Source organism: Phaenicophaeus curvirostris, chromosome 9 (genome assembly GCF_032191515.1).
Source record: "Phaenicophaeus curvirostris isolate KB17595 chromosome 9, BPBGC_Pcur_1.0, whole genome shotgun sequence".
NCBI lineage: Eukaryota > Metazoa > Chordata > Aves > Cuculiformes > Cuculidae > Phaenicophaeus > Phaenicophaeus curvirostris.
In genome coordinates, this window is record NC_091400.1 from 3,526,893 (window position 1) to 3,545,899 (window position 19,007).

General features: G+C 39.2%; 1 protein-coding gene across 3 annotated transcripts in view; it reads right to left on the minus strand.

The window, feature by feature from the left end:
- Window positions 1-19,007, minus strand: part of RHOBTB1 (Rho related BTB domain containing 1) — a 48,199-nt gene that overhangs the window by 25,588 nt on the left and 3,604 nt on the right. Inside the window, exons 1-3 of one of the 3 annotated variants that reach the window (XM_069864367.1) lie at window positions 8,326-8,606; window positions 2,322-2,523; window positions 1,883-1,986 (exon numbers count right to left, since the gene is read on the minus strand). In XM_069864367.1, coding sequence (XP_069720468.1) covers window positions 1,883-1,986; window positions 2,322-2,513 — 296 coding nt within the window. In that variant the 5' untranslated portion in view covers window positions 2,514-2,523; window positions 8,326-8,606. Of the gene's footprint in view, window positions 1-1,882; window positions 1,987-2,321; window positions 2,524-8,325; window positions 8,607-19,007 lie in introns of those variants that run through there. The other 2 variants (XM_069864368.1, XM_069864369.1) reach the window with 2 other exon arrangements.

Genomic DNA, 19,007 nt, shown 5'->3' on the forward strand with positions numbered 1-19,007 from the left:
TCTTCTTCTGCCAAACCCAGGAAATCAGCCCTTTCCCAGATGGAACCAGGACGTGATCCACCCCTGGAAGCAGTATAACAGACTTGTGGAATAAACACTAACACACCAGCAAGTTTCCAGAACAGCCTTTGTAAGTTGATCAAGGTGCAGCAAACCAGATTCTCTATACAGGTTCAATTCTGCTAACATCACAAATCACTGTGTTCATATTCTTAATCTCACAAGATCTCAAATCCTCCTCAGCGTGTGCAAGATTAGGATCTAAGTATGTTGTTTTCCCTCTCTCCCATCCTGTTAGTAAATGTGGGATCAGAGTTCAGAACATGTCTGATTTTGTTCTCCTAATCTCTAGTAATCTTGTCAGTGACACAGTATCTGTTGCAGAATATCAGGAAGCCACATCAAAAAGGAACAGTTAGTGGAAACATTAAGTTACATCTATACTTATCAAAGTAGGCTCCATATGCTGCCAAATGTTAAAGCAGTATCTGTCCACATCTTGAAATAGCATTGAATATTAAGGTCAATGTTACCTTAAAGCCAGTAACTTTCTTCACTCGCAAAGTTTATTTAAAAGTGGTACAGGTTGTGCAGCACAGATGTGTTGCTACTTTATCTCCTAATGAAAAATTCAAGGTAATTCAAGACTCTGAAAACAGAACTAACACTGTGCTATGCACAAAGGAGGGTTTGTACAAACTGACATACCGAGTTTTACAGTGTAAAAATGTAACTAGTGGATTCAACCAACAGAGGCCTCTCTAGCATTTCTAAGGAATGGATAGAAAAAGATGTCATCCTTCAAAGTCACTTATTCCATCAGGTAGCACAGAGAGAAGGAAAATGGTAAGACAGTGCATTTTAGCTACAAGGAAACCAAAGCTAGGAAAAACACCCTACAAAGGGTGTTCCCAGACAGAAAAAAATAGTATAAAAATCTGTCTATGAAAGTTTGATCATCTCCAGTGACTGAAGCACGTATGAAAAGGGTATGAAAAAGTTCAAGAAGGTGAAAAAATGTGAGGACTGAGATCTCACTCAATACCAGTTATGAAAATATATGTACTAAACCCATCTTCAGCTCAGTATGTTCCCAATACAGGTAATCTGTTTGTGCATATAATTTGTGTATTCAAATGCCTATTATTCAATTGTTCTGCTGTCTGTAGAGCCACAAGGCCAGATCTAATTAACAGTAAACAAAACAAAGGCCATCGCTGGCTTCAGTCCTTGCTGAAACTCTGCTGAAGTTACATTATACTTGCTAGGAAAATCTAGATTACAAATTTTTTTTTCCCCTGAGAATTTTCAAGGTCAATCAATTCACTGGCAGACACTTAATACTTGGAGAAGAAAAACCTTTCTTTATCTCAGTTTTAATTAATAAAATACAGAAGACCCTCACCTTTCATGCAACCAGCTCTGCTCTTAAAAGGTTATCTGCCTATTCAACATTGCAGGCTTTAATAAAGTAAATATTTCATTAAGCAGTAGTGATGTTGGCCAACATCTCTCCTTGTTAGTTGCTTGTTAGGCAATTATATCATACACTGCTTATACAGGCAGAGAACGCTGATGTTCAATTTTGTAAAACTACAATCTTAATTTGGGGAATGTTCTTTAAAATTCAAAATAGGACAACAGTTGTTGGCAGAGCTTAGCAGGCTGTTGAAGGAAATGTAGCGTAGTAAAACTATGCTGCTTTTTAAATATTTATATCTTTTTAATCCTTGCAGTGGATAATCCTCTTTGTAGCAGGCAGGAATATGAATACCCTTGATTGTTTTTAAGTCTCTGCTTTTCAAAATTAAGATTTACAATTTTTTTCTGCCCTATAATTTTACTAAAAGCATTACTTAAAGTTTTGCTTGGATCAATTTACCTTCCGTAAGCGAAGCGTCTGTCTTTATGGTGGTCCCCAAATGTATCCCACAGCCTGAGAGAAACACTCACTTCATCCACAACATCTCTTGACCGTTCAAGGACCTAGAACAGAACACACACAACATTCTCTTTCCCTCCAGCAAACGAGTACATTTCTAATTTGCCCTGTAAGAAGGTCTGAAGCATAACAGACCAAGAGTCCCTCACATATAGTTTTCCGCAAATGCTGGATATTATGAAAAAGGCAGAATATGCATCCTCCTAAAAATAGATTTGATAAAAAATTACTTTGGAATGAGAGACTTGGGAGGATGCGTATCAGATGATGGCTGCAGCCATACTTGTGAGCTCACTGCAGCATCCCAACAAAGAAAGGCTTGCAAATAAGTGATGGTTCACAGCATGTGCTCCATATTTTGTGCACCTGCAGCCCTTACCTCTTGGCAGACACGGTACTGATCAATGGCCCAGACAGTTGGTACGTGAGTTGCCAGCAGCTGATACTGAGTCAAGGTTGTATTGCATGCTCTTGCACAAATTAGACGAGTCTTTCCCACTGCATTATCTCCAACCACCACACACTTGATAGTTTCAACGTTGGGTCTTTCGTAGTCCATGTCAATGTCCATTTATCAAAAACTGCAACAAGACAAATTTGTTTTCTACCACTGTGCAAAAACAATGCTATATAGAATTTGAGCCTTCCACTTCTTGAGATGCCTGAGGACTAACTCTTAAGGAAAAGCTTGTATTAAACTGTAGCAAAGTGAGCAAGCCATTCCTTTAAATGCTACACAGTTATGCAAATGCACAACTGTGTTGTTGTTAACAGGCTACTTTCAAGTTGGTTTCTGTAAACAAAAACCTGTTTGCAGAAGACAGATCTTGATGAAACAAGGACAGCTAGGCACTGGCTTACCTCTTGCTAATACTTTTCATGCCAAGAAAGAAAAAAGACTGGACATCAGCGGACTTAACCTGAAGGATTCCAGTACAAACCTGCCTTCTGTAAGCTCACCCATTCAGGATTTGATTTAGGGCTGTCCAAACAATATTGCTAACAGCAATTCACACAGATGGTTTTAGTTATATGCACACAATAAAACTGACGTGTAAGATGAGTCCAGAGACGCTGTTCTCTACAAACCACAACTCCCATTACATCCTGCATGTATCACACACTCTTAATTTTCCAAGGAGATGTTTGTACAGATCATGGACTAAAAACGAAACCAAACAGCCCAGCAGGAACTTGCAAATGTACTTATCTGTATCTACAAATTCTTTTTCCATGACACTAGAAACTGAAGACAAGGAGATTTTTGAAGATACTTTCTTCATGGCAAGTTTTTATTGTAAATATTTACTATCATATGGCAACATATTGAACAAATGCCTGGATATGAATGTAAGCTGGGAAAAAAAGATACTTGAAAAAATAAAAAAGCCTCCTGTGTGTTTATTAGTCTGTCATTTTATATAAAGAAATGTGGGATCATAGTTTTATATATCTGATTTTGGTTTTCTAATGTCTAGTAGTCTGCTGAGTAATTTGGTCTCTGTCAGGGAATTGTAATCAAGGAGGGAGAAAGGGAAAATGCAAGGCACAAACACGTTCAGGAAGTCTTGCCTAATAATTATTTCAGCAAGGAAACCTGCAGCAATTTAATTCACAAAATACAGGTTGTCATCTGGAGTAATGGTGTCCCTTTTCCTGAGAAGAAAGCACTATAGATAAAGTAACCGAATTGTTTCTTTCAATACCTTTTTTAATATTCATATCTCATTCTCATGTAAATACAGAATATATATTAACTGTCAGGCTGTTTAAAATAATAGATACAAGCTGGTTTGTTGTCCATTTTTCACTGTCAGAGGCGCTATGCTCTGACTTAAGAAACAGCAAATTTTAACTATATTCTTTCATTACTTAGTGATGTAAACCAAGGAACAAAATCTGTGTTAGAACTACAAGTTATCCATTTATTTAGAATTTTGAGCACGGACTGCATGCTAATAGCCATAAAGGCTAAGGTACAGTTACAGTCTTTATTTATGTGTGAATGGGAGGAGTAAGGGACCACATAGACAGCAAGGTGCAAGGGTGCATTTATGCCACTTATGTGTAACACTGCTATGTTTTCACAGACACTGAATGCTTCTGGAAATGCTACAGCACAGACTGGCATGTAAGAATACATTTTAGACAGTTGTCCTACACTGGACTGAAACATGTGCCCAGAAATTCTTCATCCTGGCACAAGTATATAGATACACAACTAAGAGCTTTGCAATCTATCAAATGTAGAGCAAATAACATGGCTTCAAACATGCACGTTCAATACCTATTGTGTGCAAACTCTAATGGCCTCACAATATCAACCTTCTGTGTTGGCACAGAGATTTTAGCTGATAAGGAAACAAAGATATGAAAATATTGCCTTTATCCCTTCATCAGAGTTGTAACCTGCATCCTGAAAGGTTACTACTATCTAGAGCCAGTACAGGACTAGAGAGACCTCCAATTACCTGTCCATCATCTAACCACAGCTGCTTGTTGGATGCAAGCTCCCATGAGGCTGATACCTGGGATGGCCCATGGGCTCTGTATCATCTCCTCAAATTGACATACAAGGAGAGAAATGAGGGCTAACTCCTCTTCCCTCCTATGCATCCTTTCCAAGAATACAGCCATGACATAAATGGCAGTACCAAACCAATATGTTTATTCTCCACATTACAGAGAAAGAGACATATTTGCACACCATGGCCTAAAAGGCAGGGCCCTGGATGAGTAGCAAAAACCCAAGAGGCTTCAGTATGTGATCTAAAAAAATTTCACTTCAAGTCTGAGAATATACAGCAAGCCCTTGACATAATATGTGGCATTAAATTACTCCATATTTTATTCATGCATGGACTAGACATCACAGATGGAATCTAGATGTGTTTACAAGGCTGCAAAACGAAATGAAGGAGCCTGGCTAGCCAGTGTGTCTGGTTGTTTTTAAACTACCAAGCAGTGAGATGCCAAACCAATTTTTCTTCCAACTCAATATTCCATTAAAATGCTGTTATACAGATTAACCAGGGTTTTACATAACAATCTGATTTTTAAATTCTTCAAAAGTTCTTAAATGGTAGTCCTGCAAAAATGCACTTCAGTCAGTCACAAAGCATGTACTAATTGCAGAGTCTGGAATCCTAAACAAATTTCCAAGAGGATAACAAAGCGAGTTTAAAATGAACAGGCAAATCTAAATAAAAGTAACAAGAGAAATAAATGCAATTACTTGAGAAACCTAAGAAAGGAACATACGAAAATAAATTTTTAAAGTTATTAATTTTTAAAATTTCCGATATACTTACTAACTTAATTAAAGCAACATTATCACAGGGCTCAGACACAGCATGCCCAAATGCCCTGCTGTAGATCTATGGCACTCTAATGAAGATATTTTTAGCATGACTCAGTACTGCACAGGACAGAGATCAAAATAAACTGGAAATAAAACTGAAGCTAGAGCTTTGTGGCTGCATTAAGGAAAGTTCTTAAATCCACTCCAGTATATATGTATTAAAAATGCAGAACATCTCAATATTGTTCACTAGTTTTCAGAAAGAGATTAAAACAGAAATAGCTCCTGAAAAGACTGACAGAAGCCTAGACAGATATTTAGACACCTCAAATAAAAACAGATGCTAACAACAAATTATAGTATAAACAATTAGTAAATTGTGTGGATTAAATGTTTATATGAGTAGCCAGAAGCCTTCTGGCTACTGGAACGATCAAAGCCAGGAACATGTACAAAATGTTAAAAATACAGCCCCAGCCAGTTTTTTAAGGCAGCCTCTAGATTAAGCTTGTGCTAAACCTATTATACAATCACACTGGTAAAATGCTAAACATGTATTTACAAAACTTAATAAAAATTAAAATAAAAACTAGATTTCATCTCTGAAAAACTGGTAACATCTGGGAAGACCAAGTGGCACTGAAACAAAACTGGTTAGACAAGAGCAAACCAGCATATATAAAGCTTAATTAAAAAAAAAAAAACCCAAAACAACAACCCAGCATAGAAGTCCAAGATCAATGAAAAACTTGCTAAAACCAGCCTACAGCTTGCAATAGTTCAGTTTACAGGATTGTTTAGGTTGGAAAAGAACTTTAAGGTCATCAAGTCCAACTGTAAACCTAACACTGGCAACTGTTTACCAAAAAAACCCAAAACAGGGTAAAGTAAGAGGAAAGTTATTGGAAGTGTGAGCAGTCTCAGAGAGGACACTGTCAAAAAAGCTCCAGAAAGACAAAAAGGCCATCAAACCAGGAGCGGTGAGGAAACCTACGAGAGGGAAAACCTAGTCAAAAACGGCTGTTCCCAAAAGAAAGCAGTGAAAGATTCAGCTGCTTAATCCAACCCGAAAGAGAGATGAACAGATGGATGGAAATGAAAAAAGATACCCACAAGAATAACACAGAATCTCAAAAATCTCTGAAGGATGTTTCTATTTCTGCTTTCTCACCTCTGATTGTCTGTAGATAAAGAGGTGATAAAGGCAGCCAAATATTGAAAGATTTGAGCAGACTCAAGATCAAAGATAAAAGCCATGGAATTTCTACACTCGATTAGCAGAAAAGAACTATTCCAAATAAAGCTGATTTATTTCCTAAGAAGTATAAGTTAACTGTTCTAAACAATGGTTTGCAGACAGTTATGGTCACTGATTTCTTTTTTCCTCTGTTGCTTCACCACAAATTGCTGTGGGGTGCTTTTGTAGGGTTTTTTGTTTAGTTTTTCCTCATTGCTGAATGAGTTGTTATTATCATCACTAAAAAACAGTCGTGATTGCCATAGCACGCAGATCCTTCTGGTCAGTCAGCCTCAGTAATGAAACACTGTCTTCCTAGAGAAATTTTCCATAAGATCTGTAGATGAAGCATATCACTTGATTATCCAGTCCAGTGGTACACAGATTAAACACAACTGATGCGCAGAAACTCTCTGTGTGTTAATGTAGGTGTATTTATATACAAAATACTGCCAGGTTCTAACCATGAACTTGTGTTTTAAGAACATAGTTTATTATATTTAAAACTATAAATGCATTTTTCGCTGCTGGAGAGTGAATGAAGATCCAAACCCAACACTGAGTTCCCTGTGCAGGATCAAGAATCCACTCCACTGCCTATGCAGCTAACTGCCCATTCTGAAATTTCCAGATATTTTAAATCATCACTTAGCATACACAAAACATACCCAAGATTTTTTTTTTCCCAAAGAGCAGTAGCTAATTATCAATCCTTTTCTCCTCAGCAAAACACCACAGACAAATCACCAAGAGTGTCTACTTTAATCAGTGATTATGGAGTGATCCTGCAGGCATTTAATTCTTAGCTCAGTACTTAAACACGTGGAGTAAGACTGAGATAGCACCTCTTAGCATGAAAACAAGCAAGCACATTACTTAGCTCTTGCATTAAGAGCAAACTCTTCAGCTGAAGGTTCAGAGTGACATGAAAGAACCTCGCGTGCTCAGTGAAGTTTTTCTTTAAGGTGCTCATGGAAAAAAAAATAACAATTCTAACCTGTCCCAAGCAATCTGACCAAACATGGAAATCAGGAAGTCCTTCAAATGAACAGGTCACCAACCACAATTACTGTGTCAAATTTTTCAAGGAATTGAGTTAACGGGAATTATTTGAAAAACTCTTGTTTTCTATTACCTGCTGGAAGGAAGACATTCTTGGAAGCCTCCATTCAGCTGCCACAACCCCTGCTTTACACCTTAAGTTTAAAAGAAAAAAAATTGACCATGGCCACACACAGAAATGAAAGGAGCAGCCTCCAAGGAAGCTGTAAAGTTGAAGACAGAACAGACTGCTCTGTGTTTACCTAGGAGACTCCTTAGTCAAATGATCACCACAACCTCTTTGTAGAAGCTGTAGAGACAGGGAATAATAATTCATGGCTTGTAGTATCAGAAGCCCATCAGTCTGCTTTTTCACAGCATGCTTGACTTCAGGTTGGCTTGTTCCTAAAGGCTACTTACTAGGAGCCTTCTTCAAATCCAGCCTACCTCTATGATGGCACTTCTTTAGACAACCAAAAATCAGAGACACAGAAAAAAACAAATTCTTCCCATGTTACTGTATAAAACAGACTGCCCTGAAGCTCAATAGCTGAGCATGAAAACATCCAGTTACAGGTACAGTAACTGATTCTCTTGAGCTTCCTGAAAATATGCAGTCCACAAGGACCTGCCTGTGCTATACACACTCACAGCCTATAAGAAAAAACAGAGATCCAAATGCCAAGCTCAGCATCAGGCTTGAACTATGTCAATTTTCTGACAAGTTCTGGAAGAAGTGAAGGGCAGAAATCAACAAGCTGATTACACTGAGCAGCTTACATATTATTTGGACCTGTGACACACCTTGCTATATCCTTTGTGATGCGATCATCTCTCTAGAAATTAATCCACACAGCAGGTGCAGGACATTTAACCATTTCAGAACCTCATGTGTGAGAATCAGGGATGAATGTTTTCTATATGGAAGAAAAGCCTGCAACACTGCCACCTGTCCCTTCGGCAATTCTTCAGGGTTTACCTCAAGCACAGGCCATATTACAGGGAAGTCCCTTGTGACTCCTTTTGTTTCTTCTTTTTTACTGTGCAAAGAGATGTAAGGAAGGGTTATCATACTGAATCCACCCCTGGAAAGAGAGAAATAATTCATAGCTGACACACGTCTCATCTAAGGCTTGTACTTTGGTTTTGCAGATGCATTTTGTTAGAATTCCAGATACACCTGCCTACAACTGATTGCTCCTTTCACTACCAGATACGGCCACTGCAGACAGCGGGGACTAAGCGGTGACCAAGATCTGGCATTGATGTGGGTCATAATCAGTCACATCATCACAAACTGAAGTTAACTGTGGCTGACATTAATAAAAGTGGCTGAGAACCCAGTAACTGAAGAATGGACAATATCCACAGATGGTGATAAACCACAGCTGGTACTTTATAAAGCAGCCACCTATAAAATATCACTGTGCACTGGGTCCTTAGATTAGTCCTCCTGCAACAAAAGATTACAATGCAGGAGCAGATTAAGGGTGCACCTCTAGTAGCATTTCAGTTCCTATCAAGAACTAATTTTTGAAGCAAATATCCCAGTCGTCATCACTTACCATGCTTTAATTCACATCAGAGACAGCCACAGAGCGCACAATCTGAATTGCTTTCAGATGTGCAGGTCACTGATGCAGATAGAACATTAGATGCTCTGGCTTCTGGTTTGTTATTTGGATCCATATAAGTGGGGCAAAGCTGCAGCTGAATCCTTAGTGACTGCGATGCTCAGGAGCATCTGGGATAATACATAAAACTTGAGATTAAAGGGGAAGGATCCCTGGAAAAGGCTGATTCAACACTTCTGGTTTTCATGGTAATAAACACCATGAAATCCCTGATTTTACCCATACATAATTAAAAGCACCAGAAGCTTGTACAGCATTAAACTACTGATACTGTAGCATTGGTTGTTACTGATTTTACCCATTTATAAAGACAGGTGTTGACATTATATGCTCTGTTTGGTAAGGACATTACTCTGAGCAGTGTTCTCAACAGGACAGAAGGTAAAAAGCCAACAATAACCACCAAATAAGGCATTTTCCCAACTTTTGGGCACTTCTGTTGGAAAAATATTTATCAAGATTTGCTAGAGCTACAAACAGAGAAAAATATTCCAGAGACACTGATGTGTCCTTTTCCTTCCAAAAGGCAGAATCAGGCTCTTGTTTCTTGAACTTTATGTGACATTTCTCTGACATTCTCCTCTCCTCTTTGTTAATCAGTGACGTTAAAAAGATATTATTTGTGATTTTATTCACTCCCACATGTGAGTTCCTCCCTCCTGCCCCAAGTACATACTTCACTGTACAATATTTGTGTACTCTCCTGGCAAGATAGATGGATGCAAGGGAGAAGCATGTCAAGCACCTGTTGCTCCTTTGCTCCTCCTACTTCAAGGTTCCTCTGTCCTTTTATCTCCTTCAGCACAAGGCAACATCTGGATGCAGGACTTAAGCATTTTTCCAGCAAAAAAAATGTGTTAGCAAAGAATCAGTCACTGGGATTTACTGATCAAGCTATCAGCTCTTCCTGTCACCCTAATGCACTACAGTGTTTTTGAAGCTTAGAGTTTTAAAAAGACAGGAGTTTTAGAAAGCTCCCCAGAGCTAAAATTGATGTTTATTTCTTCTTGGATAAAAATACTTCTATGTATCTGAGCCTGCCCCAGATCTTAGGCTCCTTAAGTGTTACATCATTTAGACAATAAACCATAGTACAAATACCAAACTCATCAAGTTTTTGCATAGAATCAGGCACAGGAATCCTATGTGCATGTTAAAAAAAAAAAAAAAAAAGCAGCAAAAGCTAATGGGAGAAGACCTCAGAAAAACACTGAAGAGAAATTAAGCTGTTCTCTTTCCATCTACTGTGATTCCCAATCCTGAAATACAGTCTAAACATAGATACGTGCCATTCAATTGCTACGTACACTGAGAAGTCACATGGTAACTCTTTAGTGTGGTCTTAACAATGGTGGTTTTCTCCCCAGGCACTTTATTTTTGCCTAGAAAGACTGGTAACTTAAGAACTCCCCCTGAGCACACTGAACAAACTAATTTCCACCTCAGCTTCTGTTACAGCTCAGGCTGAACATTTGGCTTTGAGTCAGCTGTCTGTCTTGAAATAGTATACAAACCGAGGATGAACAAAGTCATTGAGAATATTCTGGCATCACTTCCTTGCTCTTGCTGTGACCATATGAAAAGCCTCAAGGGCTTTCTTTTATTATTATTTTCATTTTTAAAACAAGTATATTGCTGCCTCAAGAGGCCCCGAGTAGCACCTTGACCAAAGGAAGGCAATTCAGAGCTCCCAGATCTCAGTTTCTCCAGTAACTGATTTCTCTGATGCAGCTGTTGGATGCCACAATACTCACTAAAGGCTGAGTTAACAAATTAACGTCTGCTACCATTTGCCTCTACAGCCGCTCTGGGTCCTGACACAGACACTTGATAATCCGTGCTCTGCGAGATCCCCCCAGCAGCCTCTTGGTGTTGTCACAGCAACCCACAACACTCTACAGACAGAGAGGAGGGAAAGGAGAGGAAGAAAGAGAAATCCTTCAGGTTTTAGTAAACGACACTCCGAAGCACCAAGCGGTTTCTGTTTCCCATGCACATCGTACCTCTCTATTTTTCATTGTACCTCCTTGGACCATGGAGGACCCGGGATGCCTCCTCCTCTCTCCCACACGCAGGATGCCGCCGGGAGCTGCAGCCCCAGCGCTATTCTTAGCGCAGCCAGACGAGTCCATTCATGAAAACAGGGCGCGCCCTCCGCCTCCGTCCTGCACCGGGGGTTCAGTACGTGCGAAACCAGATGAAAATATGTTCATGCAACAGATCAGGCAGGAAAGGGAAGAGACCGGCGTGGCTGAGTTGAGACCTGCTAGTTAAACTAAAGAAGAGAGGACTGCACAGGCAGTGCAAGCAGGGACAGGGAACCTGGGACGTGTATAGGGACGCTGCCGGGGTGTGTAATGATGGGGTCAGGAAGGCCAAGGTGCAGCTGGAGCTGAACGTGGCAAGGGAAGCAAAGACTAACAAGAAGGGCTTCTTCAAGGTATGTCAATCCAAAGAGGAAGGTCAAAGAGAACATACTCCACTGATGGCTGGGAACGGTGACCTCGTATCAATGGATGAGGAGAAGGCTGAGGTGCTTAACAAATCTTTTGCTTAAGTCTTCACTGGTAACTGCCCTCCTCACCCCTCCTGGCTCATGACCAAGGGGAGAAAACCCCATCCCACTATAAAGCAGGATCAGGTTCGTGACTACCTGAGGAACCTGAACACACATAAGTCTATGGGACCTGATGAGATGCATTCCAGAGTACTGAGGGAATTGGCAGATGTGGTTGCCAAGCCACTCTCCATGATATTCCATTTTTTAAGTTTCAAACTCTACATGAACTATTTTGTCTCCACAAATGAGGGCTAAAAATTTCCATTCTATGCAAGAACAACACTCTCTCTTTATTCACTTTTAAGAAAACAATAAGCTCCAGGTTCATCCTCCTTAATACAGAGGGCTAAGCAAAGCAGGGTGATATAAAGGGTATTGTACCGGACTGTTTCAGTATGTCAAATCTTAATTCGTTACTGGTACCTTTGTTTTACAGTCTAAACAATCACTTTCTGAAAAGAAACCACAGACCTGGAGCCCTCACATCTTTATTACAACACACCTAGACTATCACTGCTGCAACAAATAGGGTGGATGTTATTGTCAGAACAGGTAGGTTAGCATCATGTAGGAGAAAACTGATTAAAAGCAACCAGACTTGCTCTGATGCTGACTCAAGAAGTATTGGACTGCAATAAAACCAATCTCTTTAGATCTCCTTGCAAGCTTGTTACAGAGCTTTTCTATAAGAAAAAAAGAAAAAGGACAGGAAGAAGGGAGAAAGCGTTATTTTTAGCACACAAGAGTAAATTTAGCAGAACACAGCAATGATGAAGATTAGGCAGGTGGTTAAAATGGGAAAAAGAGAAATAGGGCTTTGCTTTTGACCAAGATAAAGAAAACGTCTCAAGTTTCTCTGTTTTGTTATTTTTTTGTTTCATCAAAGGCTACCCAGTGCCTGAAGGCTTCTGCAGCTTTGGAAATGGCTACATGCTCCTATGTAGTTTCCATTTTAATGACCATCTACAACTTTCAGCATTCAGTGCTTTCCCACCACAAAAGTGTAACTTCTTATATAATTGAGATGGCAGCTTTTCCAGACAAGTATAAAATAAACCCCCAGGAGAGCTAGCTCTCTCTTCTCTGGTACATAATCCTATTGAACTGTATTTACATTTTCCCAAACTTTTAAACAAATAGTTGAATTTTGACCATAAGCTTGCGTGACACACCTTGAGAAGCATCTGGAATGAATCTATAATAAGGTGTAGAGCAACTGACAGTTTCTAGGCTTTGATACAAGAAAATGCAGTAATAAACCACAAGTATTCCCACTGACTTTGCATAAGCATTAAAAACATGAGTGGTAAAGCTTTACTCAATTAAATGTTTAAGTATTCCAGGTAGCCAGCTCAGATTTTTCTGTTTGTTTTCAGGGGAGAATAACAGCTAGAGGGAAAAGGCAAAGGAAACAAGTTCCATCTTTGCAAGCAATTCTAAAGGACGTGGCAGTGGGGTATGGCCAGCATTTAACTACAGAGTCTGCTTTTGCCAGGTCCATACAGATTTCCAAAACACGACTGCAGGCTGCCAACTGTGCCCTATAATTGCATCTCCACTATGTGCTTTTAAAACTATCAAACAACTTGGAGAATAACTGGATGAAAAAAAAAAGATAATGAAATTTAGAAGTGCATTCACACCCATGGAGAATTCGATTTACTTAGAATTATTTTAGTTTTGCTAAATTACAGAACACATTTGGAAGCGCAAATATAAAGGTATATTCCCATATGCTCCAACATCTTATTTGCTACTCTGGGGCTAAATTAACCTTTTGTTTTTGAGAATATATTTCTCAGATGATTAAAAAACATCAGGAGGGAACATCGGTTGTGCATAAACCGTAAGTGAATTTACAAATAACCTTTCTACTCCTGGATCTGGAGAGTTAGTTTAACTTCACAGGTTGCTCCAACATGCAGTGTTAGCAGAACTCCTTTGGGAGCTATCTAGCAGCTCAGAAATGCTGAAGCTCAGTGCCCTCAGGCCCTGCCATCCTCTGCACTCCTGAAACACCAGAAAAAGGCTCAGGAGTAGACAGGCTGAAAAAAACCACTAGTGAAGGATAACAGGAGGGACAGGAAACAGGAACTACAAACATCAACTTCTCTTTCAAATCTCTTCTGGGAGAGGAGAGAGTGCACTAGCCCATAATTCTTACCATGCCATCATAATCAAAGTCCACTGCATCTGCAGAAAATCCTAGTCTAAGATGGTAAGCCTTGCCTTAATTTTTATATTACCATTTGCCAGCCTTGTGAGAAAGTCTACATTCCAACCAGACTGGAGATCATGTGGAAACAAGAGGTATTTCCCTGTATGATGCCTGCTCAAATCAATCAATCAACCTAGTGATGTGGCTCCTTGCTTCCTCTGAGGACCCACTCGAGCCTCAGTTTGGGACAGCTGAGATTATCTCCTCTCTGTTTTAGACAATAACACCCAAGCGTCCTAAGACACATTACGCACACTGACAACAGTCAGCATTGACAGTTACAGGTCTGGGCTTGAGTGTATCCTGACAGAGGGTGGATTTGATGTTGCAGAAGCAGCCAGGGAAAGTCTAAAACTGAAACTCAACAGTACAGGACAAACTAGAGTTCTCTCTCTCCTTTCTCCCCGAATGCAGAGGCCCTTCACATTAGAAGAATTCAGAAGCATATTAAGATTAAAAGGTTGATAGAGGAAATAAGTTTAAATGCACAAGAAATTAAGTAAAATAAAGTAAATTAACCCATATGGGCTTTATATTGCATGTGACAACCTCACAGGGACAGAAGGTGCTCCCTACAGTCCATGAAACCTGCTTTCAACAATAGAAAAGAACATGAATGAATGATGTACATCTGAAATAAGAGATGTGGCACTTCAGCCATTGTATGTGATATACATAGTCTCAGCCAACTGGCAGCATGTGAATTAAAATATCACAATTATCCAACTCCAGTCATTGAAGTCTACTTTTTCCCCACAATGGGGCTTAGAGGCTTTAAATCTGTGGGTAGATCAAAATAATTTCTGACTACTGCCGTAATGGATTAATATATATTCCATTAGATCTTATCCATAAAAAAATCATCAAGAATATAAATGCCTTGAAAAAACTGTAAATGCAAATTCTACACACATCGAAGTAACCAGCTATTTCCTGTCAATACAATTTTTGTATTAATGGGTTTGCATTCAGAACTGTAATGTACCCATGCCAAATGCTTATGCATTCACAATGAGCTTTCTTTTCAGAACTATACATATATCGTACTCAGACCTTTCTTCTCTGCTCTAATAAGGACAGAGTTTAGTGTTTGACGTAAAGTGCTTCTATTTAGTGATGTCAACATCTATTCTCACCCAACAGTGCAAATTGATCAGGCCAGTTTCATCCCTTTTCATACTATCCCACACAATTGTCTCAACTCTCAGATATGGAGACAAGTAACATATATTATGATTTCTTCACTGTGTGCATTAGACACTAACATAGACCACTATGCATTTATTTGCTAGGGGTTGTTTTTCAGTTATTCACTGAATGCTAAATATAGTGCAAGACCATCATCACTAAAGATGCTTGCAATGCACCAGATTTTATTAGGGCATTCTACGAATGATATATAGCATTGGTAGTTTGCCTTATGAATTGGTCTTTTTCACTAGCAGAGGGTTAAAAAGTGCCTAATATATGCATACATTTTAAACAGCTGGGTAAACAAGTAAGGGACAATCTAGAGAAGGAAAATGCCAATACTTAAAATTTGGAATAAAAGTTAGATACCTGTCACTTTTTCAATGGGTTACATTCCAATAATGCTTTAGTTTTTAGTCTAATCCCATTGTGGGATGTTGGCATTTGCCTTCGTCCACTTCCATATTTATCCTGTTAATTACAAAGACCCTGTTCTCCCCATCTCACCCCATGACAGAATTGCAATTTAGGCGGGAAGGGGCCTCTGCAGTTTACTTATTCCACCTCCTCTGAGGCAGAGTTAACTTCAAAGCTTGATCAGATCAAGGTCTACACTCTGCAACCTGCCTGTGACAGGGCTTAGCCACTCACTGTGAAAGTGTTTTTCTTTACACCCAGCGAGAATTTACCTTGCTGCTACTTGTGACTGCGGCCTCTTGCCCTTTTGTTGTGCAACTGTAAGAAGAGTCTAGTTTCTCCTACAACCCTTGTTAGGTACCTGAGATAGTAATTAGATGCCCTCTTAGCCTTCTCTTCTCCAGGCCAGATAAATAGCTCCCTCAGACTCTCCATGTACATCTCGTGTTTCAATCCCCCAGCCATATTAGTGGCCCTTTCATTGCACTCTCTTCAGTTGGTCAATCTTTCTTCACACTGTGAAGTTAGAAATCGGACACTACTTCAGACACAGCACCACAAGAGCTGAGTAAAGGGGCATAATCACTGCTATTGACCTCCTCCAAACACTTGTCCTAACACAGCCCAGTACGTGGTTAGCTTTGTTGCTGGAAGAGCACTCTGCTGACTCAGGTTATGTCTCAGCTTGTTCAGTCGCACTGTTAGAGTCTCACGAAATCTTGCAAAACTCTGTTACTGCCTTTGCTACTGTACTTCTCTTTGCATAGGCTGCAGAGTCTGGTCTTAGAAGGGAATGGATTAATTTGAATTGTCCAGTTCGCAAAGTTAGGTGTACCAGGATACAATTATGCAAAATGAAATTTTGGCTTAATATGAAGAACAGTAAGAGAAACAGCTGAGTAGTTATATGAGCCTCCCAAAGGAAGAAGTGGCAGAGTTATGGCTTGCTGCATTCACAACCCAGAGAGGACAGGCTGTATTAAGAATTTGTTGTACAGCAGTTTTGTATTAGATATGTAGTTTTCTTAATGTTAACAAGTTTGCAGCAGCTTGTATTTGCTATATTTCTTGCTTCTAGAACCTCAGAACTGTAACTTGGATAAGAAAGATTTAATCAGCTTATAAAAACAGTTTCAAACAGAAGCTAAAAGGGAAGAACTGACTAGTAGGTGGATTTCTTCTTGAACATTTGTCATTTTGCCATTCAGCAAGGGAATCATAGAATCATAGAACAACCAGGTTGGAAGAGACCCACCAGATCGAGTCCAACAGAAGTGATTGCACTGAACTATTCAACACATGTCTGCTTTACCAGCTATTTCCAGCAGGAAAAATTTAAGGAGTTTTCCAATGTACAAGAGATTCATCTTCAAAATCAATGGTTTGTCCTCTATGGCAATCTATTAGAGTGTTATATTTTATAAAGCTCACTAATCAAAATTAAGGGTAATATTATGCTTAGTGCAGCAGTGAAATTTTGACTAAAGTAGAGTTATTCTAATTTCCTGACAATTCTGTCCCTAGCTACTGCCTCTGTTTGCAGACTGGGACATACCAGAAATAAATTTTCAGCCCAGAATAATTCTTTATTGTTGCTTCACAGGCCAACTTTTATACATATATGAAATGCTAATCCCAGGGACAAATCCTCACCGTGGAGAACAGGTTTCATGTCTGTACTATGTTACCCATTTATCTCACCTGTAGTGCTGGCAAATGCAAACTGTTAAGAGTTTCTTAAAACCTTTCTGCCACGCAATCAGATGTTAAAGGCATGGAAAGAACTTCTTTGTGGAATGAAATGAGAGTCATAGCAAACAGTCAGCTGGGGAAGATTTTCTGTCTGTCTGACTTTCCAGCTAGCTGTCAATCTCTGTTCCTCATGTACATAAATCAGTCAGAATGCAATTCTGTCTGACTGCTGTTTCAAAAAGACAGTGAACCCCTTTATACTACAAGATGAGGTTTTCAACAGAAAACAGTCCCTTGCTTCTCACTCTTGATCTGAGCTATTGAGCTTTAAAAGCCATATATAAATGGATCAGCTTTCGTTCCTTAAAGCATTATAAATGCTCTCCCTGCCTTTTGAGGCTTGCAAAAATCACCTACTGTATTAAAAGCCTAGTAGCTTTATATGCAGAAGGATACAAAAAGTAGACCAAATTTTAGAAGCTGAAATAGTGGTCAAAAAGTGAATAAATTGTACAAGAGCAAGACAGCAATAGATCTCTGCAACGACGTGCCATTACTGCTCTGAGTTGCTTACACTGGTGCTATAAAGAAATTACAAGGAGAAGTCTTGAACATAAATCTCTAGTTATAGGACCTGGAAGGTGTAGGGTAGAGGTGGTGAGGGAAAGAGAAGTAAAGTGGATTTTGTCTGCTTTTTCACAGTTGCCAAAGACTAGTATTATTGGTCTCTGAATCACTGCTTGTATACAAGAAGCCAACAGCCCTATTCTGATCTTTATCGGCTGCCAAACCAAGAGAGCAGGATTAAATAGCAGAATCAAGGGCAGCTTAATCTCACCATCATTAATCTTTGAGAAACAGCCTTATTAACTACAACTTACTCTTCTGTACTTTTATCCCACAGGTAGCTAGATGTGAAAGTAAAAGACCCCAATTATGATTTAAGAACCTGATATAAAACCTACTGAAACTGATGGGGAAAGGCTTCCATTGACTCCTATGGACTTGAATTCAGGTGACAATTCAAGAAAAAAAAAAGTTTTGAAAAAGAAAATAATTAGTTGCAGTATGCTTGTCTTAGGAAGTCAAAGACATATAACTTAAAGTATCTGAAACAAAACAGCAGAGAATGAAACACCTATCACTTCAATATTCTTTCCACTAGGTTGTTCAGAGAACCCCTAGATTACAGTACAATTCTTCAGTTATTTTGAATAATGTGATTCTGCACAGTAGCAACACTACAGCTTTAATATTTCAAGAGCCAAACTAAAAGTCTGTGACATTCTCCATATCCTCTACTTTTTCAAGAAAGCTCTGCCAGGAAGGTGAGACTACGTGCCTCTTACAACCATTTACACAAATTTAATGATATGATTTAGTTACACATTTGCCTTGCAAAGACTGTACTCTTGCAACACCAACTTAAATTCAGTGGGTTAGGCTGGATTACATCAACACAAAGTTTCTACTTTCCAAACACTGCTCATTTATTTCTGTGGTTTACTTCAATGTCTAAGCAAATCTAGTTATCACTTTTTTTGTTTTCCCAATGCGTCAAGGCCTTATCATACACAGGAAGAATATTACTAGGGTTGGTAATGATGGACATCTTTGTCCCCCTGAAATTGCTCTAAATTCTATCAAAACTGTGTAGCTGAAGGATAACAGTAATTGCAGAGGAATGCACACAAGTGATACATACAGGTGAACGTACACATGCGATTCAAATCTAAGAAGCAGGGAAAAAATGCTTGTTGTCAAGCATTGAAAC